Source organism: Cynocephalus volans, chromosome 13, assembly GCF_027409185.1.
Source record: "Cynocephalus volans isolate mCynVol1 chromosome 13, mCynVol1.pri, whole genome shotgun sequence".
Taxonomy (NCBI): Eukaryota; Metazoa; Chordata; class Mammalia; order Dermoptera; family Cynocephalidae; genus Cynocephalus; species Cynocephalus volans.
Genome location: NC_084472.1, coordinates 95,395,125 through 95,409,065, shown reverse-complemented (window position 1 = coordinate 95,409,065; position 13,941 = coordinate 95,395,125). Strand labels below are relative to the sequence as shown.

Below are 13,941 nucleotides of genomic sequence, written 5' to 3'. Positions count from 1 at the left end.
TTCCCTTGTATCTGCAAGCCACCACTCAAGTCACCTCAAATAAGCATATGTACTATATAAAAGTATGCTTCCTATGCAGACATATTCCCTAGCCCTCCTTCAACCCTCTTTCTTCCACTCCAGGTTTCCACATTAAGCCTTACTGGAATTCTGGTGTTGCTACTGGTCCCAATCGTTTCCACAAAGGAAAAGGCACAAAAGTCATCACAAAACTATGAAGTTGCAGATAAAAGGATAAGAGCCAAGTACTGGGTCCAGAGATTGGGGAAGAAGGAGAAAACAAAGGTAAAAATCATGCCAGAAAATCCCTGCTAAGAAAAAAATTTCTATTTGCTATTGCCAATGCACACATGACTTTTAGCTGAATATCTTGGCAGGAAACATAAATTGGGAAACACAGTGGAGATTTCATCATAGCATCTATCACTACATGAAATTCTATTTTTATCTGTTTATTAATTTTCTGTCTCCCACACCAGAATGTAAGTTCTGTGAGGGAACAGACTTGATCTGGCTTATTCAGCACTGCATCTGCAGTACCTAGAACAGTACCTGGCACAAAATCTGTTGAATAACTGGTTATCTAATAAGAGGGAGTATACCCTGTCATCACAAAAGATATGGTTCTCTTTAGGTATAAATCTGAGAGAAATTTATAAAGAAAAAATACTGAACAACACAATAGACAGTGCATTCAAAAACAGCTTGAATGAAAGTTTCAGCAAGATCCTTCCTATGGCAGAATGGAATCTACCTACCAGCTACAGGAACATGGCTTTTGCTTATGCCATGACTAGAAAGAAGGATCTATTGGATAGAAGCCTCAAGTCCCTATTACTGAAGTGACACATTTGGTTGTACTCTCCTGCAGAAAATTCTTTCCTCCAGCCAGGATCAAGCCTAATGGAAGAGAGAATATTGTGGAAAAATTTTACCATTTGACCACCATGATGACATACTATGAACTGAGCTGTATATTCTCTTTCACAAAATCACATCTTCAGAGGGCAAACTATGTGGAGGTCTGCAAAGCCATCGACGCATTCAGCGCAGTGCAGCTTAGTACATGGGAGTCCATGGAGAGGAAACAGGATGGCCATTCTGAAGTCAGAGTGGCTTGCTGGTCTGCCTGCTAGTTTATTTTGTCTATAATCACATACCTTTGCAATGAAGATTCCTGCATCCATGATAGCCTTAATGTGCCTTAACCAGCCAGAGTTCTCCAGACCCCACAGGAAATCACTCATGGAGGGAGATTTAAGTTCACACACTGCAAGATAAATCATGTTATAGAAGTGAAATTAAAGCGATATCTCATTTTACATTTGCTCATATTTTACAGGTAGTTTGTTATTAATTCTTTTGCTATAGCAGATATTTTCTGGAAGACAAGTCAAAATAAATACTCAAGTTTACTAAACTTAAGTCTATTGAACCATTTCAAGTAAGGATCTTCTACCACCTTTGGTCATGGGGGATGCTTATCTATTTACAAGTATTAGATCTATAAAGTTTAAATCCTAATATTAATGAAAATCATTAAATGCTATCATAGTAAATTCTAGCAAAGAACATCTATTTAACTTTTCAGGAAAGCTATTAAAAATGGGCCACTAAAGAGCACTTGAGTTAAGAGTGCTATGGAGGAAAAATCTTATAATTAACTCCAGTACCTACCCAATTAGAACTCTCTATCACCCAACCACTCAGATTAGGACTGTTGTAAAAACGCAAAACAGAACTATTCTAAGAGTCTTAAAAGGACATGATCAAATTCCTCTTGCCAACAACCCCCACCCAATGAGAGTAAAGCTTGTGAATTTAAAAATAAGATCTATAGCACTGATCTGATTCTAGGGCATCAGGTTAGGGGTTTGCCTTTGATTGAAAATAAAGAAACCTAGGATCCCTATATCTACAATTTACACAACTAAGGGAGGTGTGTAAACACATCTATTATATTATGAACACTTAAGTAACTTTCACCTCAAGAGACTGTCTTTTATTTAACATAAAGCATAAAAAAGCTTTAGAGCTAGTGTTCTGACTACATATCACATATATTGCACTCCAAAGTTTATGGGTTTTATCCCTATAAAGCCCTTTTGAAAAGTCTTATAAATCAACAAATGAAAATTAAATAATGATCCATAGTTTTTTGTTTGTTTGTTTGTTTGTTTGTTTGTTTTAAAGATGACCGGTAAGGGGATCTTAACCCTTGACTTGGTGTTGTCAGCCACGCTCACCCAGTGAGTGAACCAGCCATCCCTATATGGGATCCGAACACATGGCTTTGGGGTTATCAGCACCACACTCTCCCGAGTGAGCCACAGGCCGGCTCCTGATCCACAGTTTTTGTTTTGGTTTTAGTTCAAGCATATTTTACTATACTGTGATGCAGTAAACACATGCAGGGAGGAGGGAACCCCACCTACTATTCTCAACTCCCTCAGTAACTAGCTGTGTAATTTTGCAGTCTTTCAACTCTTTGAGCCTCAATTTCTTCATTTTTAAAATAGGAAAGCTGTACTAAATTATATCCTTCTAACTCGAAACTCTCTGATGCAACTTTGTTAACTCCTCAAAATACACGGCAACGGTTAACAACAATATTTATCAGATGCTCTGAACCCAAAGACACCGGTGAACCGAGGGTTCACTCTGATTTCTCGCAATGTAAGAACCACACAAAAAAGCACAAGTGGCTAAATTCTGAGTCATAGATGATTGCAATGATGAAGAAGAAAAAACTGAGATGCCCAGCAAAAAGGCCTACTGAAGAAAACCATATTGTGAAAATGTTTAGCCAAGATTCCAAAATCTTCCTTCCAAAAGTCTGCCCTGAGCTGGAAAGCTCTGGCGACCTAACGAGCAGCTGGGGAACTGAAGCCCTTCTGGCAGTGCTCTGGTTCAGAGCACTGTCCTTCTGTCTGAGGTCACAGTGCTGCACCCATCCCGGCCCCACATCACAGGACACTACCAATAATATCTGGAAAAGTACATGCAAAACACTAAAGGAGAGGGTGCTCTGCTGAAGCCCAGTGAAGAACATACTCATTGATTCACAGAATCTATGCCTCTATTAGTGAGCCCCACAGCTCTGGGTACTCAGCAATGATTGAGTGTTTCCAAGCTTACAAGTTTAGTCACCAAGAGTTATGAAATATTTAAACATACAAAGATTTTAAAATAACGTAACATATCCAGACAATGAAATATTTTTCAGTGATAAAAAGAAATGAGCTATCAAGCCATGGAAAGACGCGAAGGAAACTCAAATGCTTATTACCAAGTGAAAGAAGCCAATCTGAAAAAGCTACATACTGTTTGACTGTTAGCCCAGAGGATCAAGGTAAGGGGACTGATGAGGGTTAGTCATTAGATCGGCCAGTTCCAGGGAACTGAGAAGAGAAGCTCCTGACCACAAAACCAGCAGAAACCAGTTAAGACTAGACCCACCAAGTTTCGGGGCTAACAATCTAGTCCTAGAGTAAACTTTGCTCATTACAATACTAAATCTCTCCCCAGGGGCGGCATAATTACTAATTAGCATAACATGGTGATGGTTTTTTTTTTTTTTTTTTTTTTTTTGACGGGTAAGGGGATCGCAACCCTCGGCACAGTGTTGCCTGCACCACGCTCAGCCAGCGAGCACACTGGCCACCCCTATAGAGGACCCGAACCCGCGGCCTCGACGCTACCAGCGCCGCACTCTCCCGAGTGAGCCATGGGGCCGGCCCCATGGTGATGAATTAACTGCACTTGTGCAGGCAGGCACCTCACTCTACATGTAATGACTTCAATAAAGCTTATGTATATTCATGTTGATCCTCAATAAAAGAAGTTGTAACCCTCCTTTCAGGGAGACACTGCTTTGGGAGTAATCGCTAGTGTTCTCCTTGCTTGTGACAAGTAATAAAACTTCCAATCCAGACTTCTGGTCCCGGCTGCATTGTGCTCACTGAGAAACAGACTCACTGAGGCTGGTAACAATTCCAACTAAATGACATTCTAGAAAGGGCAACACTATGGAGAAAGTAAAATGAACAGTGGTTGCCAGGGGTTAGGGTAGACAGAGGGATGTATAGGCAGGGCAGAAGAATTTTAGGGCAGTAAAACTTCTCTGTATGATACTATAATGATGGATACATGTCATTAAACATTTGTCCAAACCCACAGAACGTACACCACCAAGAGTGAACCCTCATGTAAACTCTGGTGTCTGGGTGATAACGACGGCTAAATATAGGGTCATGAATTGTAACAAATGTGCCACTCTGGAGGGGGATGTTCATAGCAGTGGAAGCTATGCATGCGTGGGGGTAAGGGGTTTATTAGCTATCTCTGTACCTTCCTCTCAATTTTGCTGTGAATCTAAAACTGCTCTAAAAAAATAAAGTCTAAAAAAAAATAGTGTGACACCCAGATTGGCCACGATTGCTTCAGATCTCTCTTTTAAAAGAAGTTGTTACAAATTAAAAGTTCCATGTTCCCAAGCCATCCTGTTTCTTCCCTTTGAAATGTGCTAATATTCCCAAGCATGTTTTTGTCCTTTCAGTACTTAGATACTAGCTGTGTAAGCCTGGACAAGTTACTTAGCTTGTCTGTGCCTCTGTTTCCTTGACTGTAAAATGGGGACAATAATAGCCCCTGCATCAAAGGGTTGTTATATATGTTAGTCCACAGGTTGGGCTGGGTCACAGACCCCTCACATGCAGGTCACGAGATAGGTAATTGGAAAAAGATCCCAGGAGCTGCCGGCAAGGACGACATGCTTCACTAGGATGTGAGCTCAGCCCCCTCAGCAGCAGCAGCAGCAGTAGCAGCAGCTTCTAGCAGATCTAGCAGCACCGACAACGGCCCCCTGGTGGCCTCCAGGGATGGCATCCCTGGGGGCCCTGTGGATCAGAGCCATTCTGTCAATCTCATTTCTCTAAAGATATTGCCAGTTTTTTGTTTTCTTCTGTTCTCTGAATTGAACCTGTTTTTCTCTATATTGTTTTTGTTTGCTTGCGTGTGTGTGTGTGTGTGCACGTGCGCACGAGTGTGAGAGAGTACGATCTCTGTCATTCATTTTGGGCTTTCCTCGATTCTCTGGTGATCTCTGACTGTCGATTCACACGTAAGAGTGAGACACAAAAGGCTGGCTGGAAATGCTGCTATGGGCATGGGGAGGCTTTCCTAGCTGCTGGGCTTAGCTATGGGAGATTTGTCTGGTCTGTCCCCCAGACGTCAGGATCTGCAGGTTCTTTCTCTTGGAATAGCTGGAGGCCCCAGGGAGGGATCTTCCAAGCAGATGAATGAGTCAATAAGATTGGATGCCAACGTCCTGAGAGCAGAGCTGGGGTGGGGAACCATGGGTCTCATTTTTCTGTTCTCAGACTTTTGCTCACCGCCCCCCCTTTTTTTGCTCTGGTATTCCCTGCCCCCCTCCTCCAGCTTTGCCTGGTATCCCTGATCTCAGAGTCCTTCCAGTCAACCTTTCCAGAAAGTTCATCCCCATCTTGAGGCTTTGCGAGGCAGTGCAGGGAGGAAGGAGTCTGGGGTCTAGCGAACTGCTCCTTGTACAGCACTTGGCCAGTCCTGCTTCAGAGTCACATGATGCCTCTCATTCCAGAGCCTTTCTACAGATCTGCAGAACCATTTGGCTTGCTTTGGGGTTTCTCACATTTCTACCAGAAATTCCAGCTTTTATATTTTTGTTCTGTCACTTCCTCTCCCATTCTCTCATCCTTTTGTATTTTTGCCTTTTTTGTTACTTTATTATCACCTTAGTGGGGAGTCAGGAGGAAGTGGATAAATATTTGTCATATTTAAATTAGAACAGAGACAAGAGATCAAACTTTGGGCCTTGCAAGGCAGGAGGAGGAACTGAGATTCCCTATATTAAACTGAGCCGTTTAAAAAAAAAAAATTTACTCATGGACTCAGGGTGCTGACCAGGAAGCTGGTCTCAGCCTGGACTCCACATGAGGAAAATAAAAATTTATCCTGAGTAATGAAGCCCTGGGCCTGGTCTCATACATGTTTGGGATCCAAATGCTCACTTTCTTCATGCCCAGAAGCCCCCACGCTGAGAAACTGTCCTGCTTGGTCTGGGAAGCCCGTGTTGTGAGAGAGGAGAGGGTGTGTGAAAGCCCACTGCTCCTCTTCTACGGAGCAAAGGCAATAGACCCCACGTAAAACAGAAATATCAAGCCATAGCAGTGAACTCAGAGAAGGGCAGAAATACGGACAGCAAGGAGATCACAGAAAGCGGCTGCCCTGGATAGGAGGACGGAGGCTGGGACAGTGGGTGCAGGGCTGCAGCCTTGTTGCTGTTTTGTTATAAGCATAGAAAAATTGGATTTTAAAAAAATTCCTACAGTGTGACGTTCATTGAAAAATAAAAACTCAATTTAAACAAACAAAATCTGAAGCCCTCAGCCTTCACTGGGGAAAACGCCTTCCCCTGCTTTCCCCTTCCCACCCCTTCTTGGCGGAAAGAGCTCAAGCTCCAACAGGCTTCATTTCTGGCACCTGGAGGTTTCCTTGCCTTTTCTTTTCTTTTCTTTTTCTTTCTTTTTAGCAACTTTATTAAGTTCAATTCACTTGCAATACAATTGACTCACTTAAGTGTACAATTCAATGTTTCCAGCACGGGCTGCCTGATTAGCTCAGTTGGTTAGGGCGCAGCCTTACAGCACCAAGGTCAAGGGTTCAGATCCCCATACAGGCCAGCACATTCACAGAACTGTGTATCCATTACCACAATCAATTCCATCACCCCGAAAAGAAATCCCCTACCATTGGCAGTCACCCACACTCTCCCTCCCCCGCCAACCTTAGGCCACCACTAATCTACTATCTGTATCCATCAATTTGCCTATTCCAGACATTTCATATAAGCCAAACTATCCAACACGTCGTCCTTTGTGACTGGCTTCTTTTCACTTTGCATGTTTCCAGGGTTCATCCATATTGTAGCATGTGTCAGTACTTCATTACTTAACACTGAATAATATTCCATTGTATGGATACACATTTTTCTTTTTATCCATTCATAAGCTGATGGACATTTGGGTTGTTCCCACTTCTTGGCTGTTCTGAATTATGCTGCTATGAACACTCACGTACAAGTCTTTATGTGGACACTTGTGTTTAATTCTCTTAGGTACACACCTAGGAGAGTAATTGCTGGGTCACATAGCAACTCCATGTTTAATCACTTAAGTAACTGTGAGAGAAACTGCTTTCCACAGCAACTGCACCTTTGTGCATTCCCACCAGCAATGGACGAAGGTTCTGCTTTCTCCACACTCACCAATATTTGTTATCATCTGACTTCTTGATTACAGCTTTCCTACTGGGTGTGAAGTTACCACTTTGTAACTTTTTTTTCCCCTCGTTGATTTGACTGTCTAATGGTTAATTCCTCTTCTTTACTGCAAGTTTAGTTATGCATTTAAGGAAATATTTGCTATATTTATTTCGCATTTCTGCCTGTTTTTATCAGATATTTCACATTAGTTTAGTCTGCCATATGGGGGACAATAGGAAGGCCACCTTGTTTAACTCAGATTTTAGTTTCATATGAACTAAACTGCACATCTTAATAATAATCATGGCATGTACTTCGGCAATAGCATGTAGCTGTGTTCAAGGGCTTCAGAGTCAGACACTCCTGCATTTAAATTCCAGCTCTGCCCCTGCACAACATCATGACCTGGGCCAGTTACTGAGCCTTGCTTTCCTCAAATGTAAAACAGGGGTAAAAACACCTTCCTCAAATAGTTGTTGTAAAGATGAAGTGAGAAAATACCCGTAAGTATTATACTGGCAAAAATGAAGATTCCTAAAAATGGTAGCTACGATATAACATTTTAATATTTATTTACCCAGCACAGTGTTCTGGGAGATAGGAGGTGTTAGTCATTTAAACATGTGATAGCTGAGGCTCAGAAAACTTAAAACACAAAGTGATCAATGGCAGAAGAAAATCTCAAGCACAGATCTTCTGACAAACAAATCTAGAGTTTTGCCACCACGTCATGGCTACCTTGTTAGGTTTTACTATAAATAATAATAATAGTAAAACCTAAGTACCAGATGCCAGACACTTCTCTAAATGCTTTATATAGAGTAGCCTTTTCAATCCTCAATACAATTATTATAAAGAAAGCACTATTACTATTCTCATTTTTTAAATATAGAAACCAATGCAAAGAGAAGTTAAATAACTTGTCCAAGGTCTCACAGCTAATACGAGGGTACTTCAAAAAGTTCATGGAAAAACAGGATTAAAATATAGTATGAATCCTTCCATGAACTTTTTGAATATCCTTTGTATACGGTGAGGCTGGGATTCAGTCTGGTTCCAGAGTTTTTGCTCTTGATCAGTGCATTTCAATCTCAGGTATGTTATTTTTTAGATTCAAACACGAATCAATCTAAGAACTTGCTGGCTCCCAAATGCCATCTGCTTAAGGGGGATGCTTTCTATCACTTAGAACTGTGCTGTTCCCATACAGTAGCCACTAGCTACACATGGCTATTGAGCACTTGAAATGGGGCTAATATGAATTGAGATGTGCAAAACATGAACCAAATTTTAAAGATTTAGTAAATTTAAAAATTTTAAAGATTTAAAAAAGCACACAAAATGCCTCATTAATAGCTTTTTATACTGATTACATGTTGAAATGATAATTTTTTGGATATATGGGATTAAATAAAATGTATTATTAAAACTAATTCACCCATTTCTTTTTACTTTTTCTAATGTGGCCACCAGAAAACTTAAAATCACAAATGTCATGACTTGTGGCTTACATTATATTTCTACAGACAGTGCTGATTTAGATTACTCAAGGAAGTTTAAACTGATCCGAAGTTTTCAAGCCTTTTTGCACATATATCTCAAAAATAAAATTTAAAACTATCTACCCCCTTATCCACCCTGGGATCATGCATCAGAGTAAGAGTGAGGGTGTGGTAAAGGGTGTGTTTTCCTTTTCAAAGGTGGCAAAAGACAATTAGGAAGGGGAGATGGGAAAGGAGAGCTGGCTTAAAGTCTGGACCCGAGGAGCATTCTAAGGCAGGTCACATAGTTTTAGGAAGGACATACAGAAGTTAATAATCTAGAAGCTGAATCCCATAAAGCAACATATCCAGCGCACATCGGCCCAGTTAGAAGACAGACAGCTGAATCGGACGCAAAGGCCAAATGTCAGCTCCTAGTTAAAACTGAGCAAGCTTGCCTTTCCTGCCCCAGCCCAATGGTGGCGATCTCTCCTCTAGTGACGCTGCCCAGCAATTCCAGACATGCCCTCCAAGCGGCAGGCTCGCCTCTGCCTGTGCACACTGCCCAGGGACACGGCCCAGCGGGAAGCGTGGCAAATTCCAACACCCTCCGTCAGCTCTGCCACTCCCTGGGTGCCTGCTGTTTGGTCTTTCTGTCCAACCCCAGGCCATGACCCAAAGTGCTCAACTTAATCCTCAAATATACACATTCCACCACGCGTAGTCTCAGGACTCAACTGATTCCTTTGAACCTTCCATGGGTAACATTCTTGCAGTTTTTTGTTTGTTTTTTTTCTTTCACTAAACAGACCAAACTCCTTTCAGGTTGTTATTGTGGGGCTTAGGGCTCGTTAGCACTCTCATTTATTTCAAAAAGTCCAGCGAGCCTGAGGAATATCTTGGCATCCAAACTCTGAAGCTTAGCCTGAGTTATGATTCTTTCCACCTTCTCTTCCCACAGGGCATGAAAATGACAGCAAGTTTAAAAATAAAGACGCCAGGCTTCCAGCTAACCTGGAGAGGGCCTGTGCCAAAAGCAAGAGAGGAACAGACGGCTCATAGAACAAGGCCCCAAAGTGTCCTGCCGGAGCCAGTGGCCAATGCTTCCTTTCCCATGTGGCTCACTCAGCAAAAGGTAGGCTGCGGCGGCTCCGGGCACGTCAGTTCCTTTCTTCCTGCACCACAAACAGCACCTTGTCTAACATTCCTACTTTCAGGAACACTCAAATCGTCTACACTAAAATCACCATGCTAAAATCACCATGCTAAAACCACCAGGTTTTCAAGCAAGGTATCACCTGAGAGGGTGCTTTTCCCCCTGAGTACTGAGTGGCAGTGTTAAAAGCAAACAGCTCTACACATGATTAATCCACACGGACAGATGGGGGTACACTTGTGACTGAAACAATTAACACCTGGATGTTGAAATATAAAATTGTTGGGTTTGTTTGGATAAACTCAGGATAAGGCAGAAATACTGATGTGCTCACTCTTGTTGCCAAACCCAAACCAATATTTACAAACCATTTTGCTGAACAAAGTTCATTTCAGCTGACATCAGAGGCAGATGCCACAAATTACACAGAACTGTTACTAACCAGGAGCTTAATGCCTAGCATTAGTGATATTTGTTTTACAGAACAGGGCAACTATATCCCATAAACATATAGATAAACCACATTTAAAAAGAAAAGAAAAGATATACAAATTTAGAACCTGTGGAAATGTAAAATTTACTTAGAAGAAAATAAACCTCAGACAATCTTCCTTAGATACTTCCTACACCAATTTCATCTTCTCCCAGACAGTGGCTCGGTGGGGTCAGAGAAAAGAAAAGTCTCCATTTGAGCCCCATGGGATTGGTCTTTCTTGCACCCTAGATCAAAAGTGGATATGTATGTGGCCTCCCTCAATTACCAGCCTGACACACACCTGAGTTCTGCTGATGTTCTGTTTGTCCCTTTCCTGTTTTGGAGTCAAGCACCAAGACCTAATGAGATAGTCTTCAAAGAACTGACAAAACGATGATAATCTCCCCTCACCGAACACCCTTGCAGGTGAAACCACTCAAAGAGGACTTAATTGTGACCTGTAAAATGGAAGTTTAGCTAAGCCTCCTTTATAGCCTCTCTTTTACTTAGTGCCCACCATGGTGACACAGAATGAACTCCTAAGCTCTGCAGAGAACTGGATTCCACATACTAACGTCAGTGGTGCTAACCTCCCTACCCATGCCAGCCAACGTGAGCCCTCTTTATAGAGAGCTTCACATGAACTGGAGAGAGGTGTGCATTTGCTTCTCCACAGGACACCAACCTGATTAAAGATTATTCTTTACAACATTTCTAACTCTGTTCATGATAGTATTTTCTGGAATCTCAACACAATTAATAATGCCATGAAAGCCATTTTCATATAATCTTGTTTCCTTTTAAAGAATTTGACAGTAATATAAAAAGGTAAGGTGAAATCAAGCCGAAATTTTGTATACCTGTGTTAGCACTGCTTGAGTTAGCACAGAAAATAGTATACGTGTGTGTGCATGTGTGTGTATTCAGCTACTAATAAACACGTATGTGTGTATGTGAATATATGTATACACACACAAAAAAATACATTCCAGAATGCTAATAACCACTGGCCTAAAAAAAATCAAGCAGCAGGTTCACATGAGAATGCCCTATTAGCATTTATGAGCTTTGCGTGTGAATTTTGTGTCTAAAGACAAAGTCACAGAATATGGTGGTAATCTTTCTATCTTAGGCTTAACATGTGTTAAGAAAAATAAGATGTGAATATTAACCACTGGGGTATGTAAAACTTTGCAGCAAATAAAAAATGTGTGCCCATTTACATTATGTCTACCTTATGTAAATAGAGTTGTCCCTTGGTATCCACAGGGCATTGGTTCCAGGATCCCCCACATACACCAAAATCTGCAGATACTCAAGTCTAACAGTCCCGAAGTACCTGTGCGTGTGAGAAGTTGGCCCTCCATATACACAGTTCCTCATCCCACGAATACTGTGTTTTCCATCCACAGTTGGTTGAAAAAAGTCTGTATATAAGTGGACCGGTGCAGTTCAAACCCACATTGCTCAAGGGCCAACTACAATGGGGCTTGGTGCTTTCCTCCTGATGAACCCTCACAACTTTCCATCTATAGTAGATATAATTGTTTCAGTTTATAGAGGAGGAAGGGGCTCAGATGCTAGAGGTACAGCAAATATACTGTGATAAGAACCTAGGTCCCTTGACTCCACTTAACATAGTATTTTCACTACAAATAGAGAATAATTAAAAATCCATGTACAAACTGAGCCAGGATGAACAGGAACTGAGTTGAAGGAAGATTTTAAGAGATGATAAAGTCTAAATAGGAAACTTAAAACAAATGGAAACAGAGAAGTTGAGAGTGGGAGACTTGGCGTGCAGAGAAGCTGGGAAGTCTGGGGGGATATAAAGCTACTAGTGGCAGGCACTGGAGAGAAGACCAGGAATCAGATAAGAGGGACAGAGCTGCAGCAAGTTGCTGAAGTGGTGAAATAAGCTCTATGCAGCAGAGGACGAGGGGGTGGGGGCTCACCCACCCTCCTCACACCAGCTGAGAAACCGCCAGGACCAACACTCTCAGCCAGGTTGAGACCATGTTGTCACTGGCAAGCAAATACTGAATTGCCAAACCCCAACTACAGCCTTTTGGAAAAACACCTCACCTAGTCACTAAAATTAGCCATGTCTATCTTTAGTTTCATGAGATAGGCTTCCTCCTACAAGCACTCCATTCGTAAATGTCCTAGTTATCCAAAAGCTTGCTTTCATGATTAACAAAATATAAACCAATAATTCTGAAGGTGATAAGTTTTAAATTAATCTTTGAATTGTCTCAGCAAACTGCAAAACGAAGCATAATCATCATTTAAAAAAAAGGGACCATTCTCTCATTAAATCACTTTGTTTTTTCTTATTCTCTCCTTTGAAAATGTCACCCAGAAATGAAGTCTTTGGCTTTGACGTCCAGTTCAAACACTCAATCATGTCTTGACTTACCCAGGGACAGCCCTCAGGGAGGTCACTAATAAGACAAGCATGATTTTTTCTTCCTGCCATGATTTCTGCCCTATATCAAAATTGGTTGTGTTAGCAATTGGTTTCTGCCCTATAGCAAAATTAGTTGTGTGTGTGTGTGAAAATGAAGCATTTTTTAATCCAGTGTCTAGCATATAGGACACATGGAATAACTGTTTGATGAATGGATGAATATCTGAGATAACTGTGATAGCTCCTACTATACTATTAAGTACTTGCTGGAAGCCGGTATTGCACCTCAGGCTCCACATACATTATCTACCAGGCAGGGTATTATTTACTCCCAATTTTCAGATCAGAAGGAGTGGGTTACAGAGGTTTACTAAGTCACCCGTGTCACACAGCCAGTATGTAGCTGAGGTGGAATCTGCTCCACAGCACATACACCCAATAGGGCCATGCTCTTCCCCTGTGCCTTGGTGCTCGGAACACAATTGTCTGGGTTGGCTGACAGTATCCAGCACTCTAGCGGCCACATTCCAAATCCTCATACAACACCACAGGGAGGCAAAGTACACAGTCTCGATCCATTTACTTCCTCCAAATGACCATGCATTGGCAACTAGTCAAGCCTGACAGGATAGACCTGTTGGCCTAGCAGAACACTCTTTAAACAGTCTTATAACTCCTATTTCTGGGTGAAGCTATCAGTCTCACTTCAATGGAAAACTGAGTTTCGTATGTGGAATCCTCTGCCCTGATGCTACATTTTGAGGAAAAATGACCAGATTTTCAGGTCATTATTGGTTGTCCCATCTAATAGCTTAGTAGTCTAATGAAATTAATAATGGTAAGAAATCGGAACACAGAGAACTGAAAAATAATTATCTTTACAGCCTTTCATTAGCTCATATCTGGTAGAACTTAACATAAATTTGTAGGTAATATGATAGGAAAGACTCACTTTAAAATGAAAAACTTTTATTTGAAATACTAAAAGGGTTGAAGTGTTCCATTTCTTCAAGGTTAAATTAGCCATCACCCCATAAAGACATGAAGTAAGGAAGAAAGTATCAAATAAAAAGGACATTTGAACTGATAGCCACAACCTTACCTCTCTGAGCAGAGAGA

The 13,941-nt window shown here is 41.4% G+C and overlaps 1 protein-coding gene across 1 annotated transcript in view; it reads right to left on the bottom strand.

Annotated features, from left to right (window-relative positions):
- The window catches only part of MTMR7 (myotubularin related protein 7), a 65,293-nt gene that overhangs the window by 16,469 nt on the left and 34,883 nt on the right, over nucleotides 1-13,941 (bottom strand). Inside the window, exon 5 of the mRNA XM_063076805.1 lies at nucleotides 1,161-1,270. Within this exon, the coding sequence (XP_062932875.1) occupies nucleotides 1,161-1,270 (110 nt within the window). The remainder of the gene's footprint in view (nucleotides 1-1,160; nucleotides 1,271-13,941) is intronic.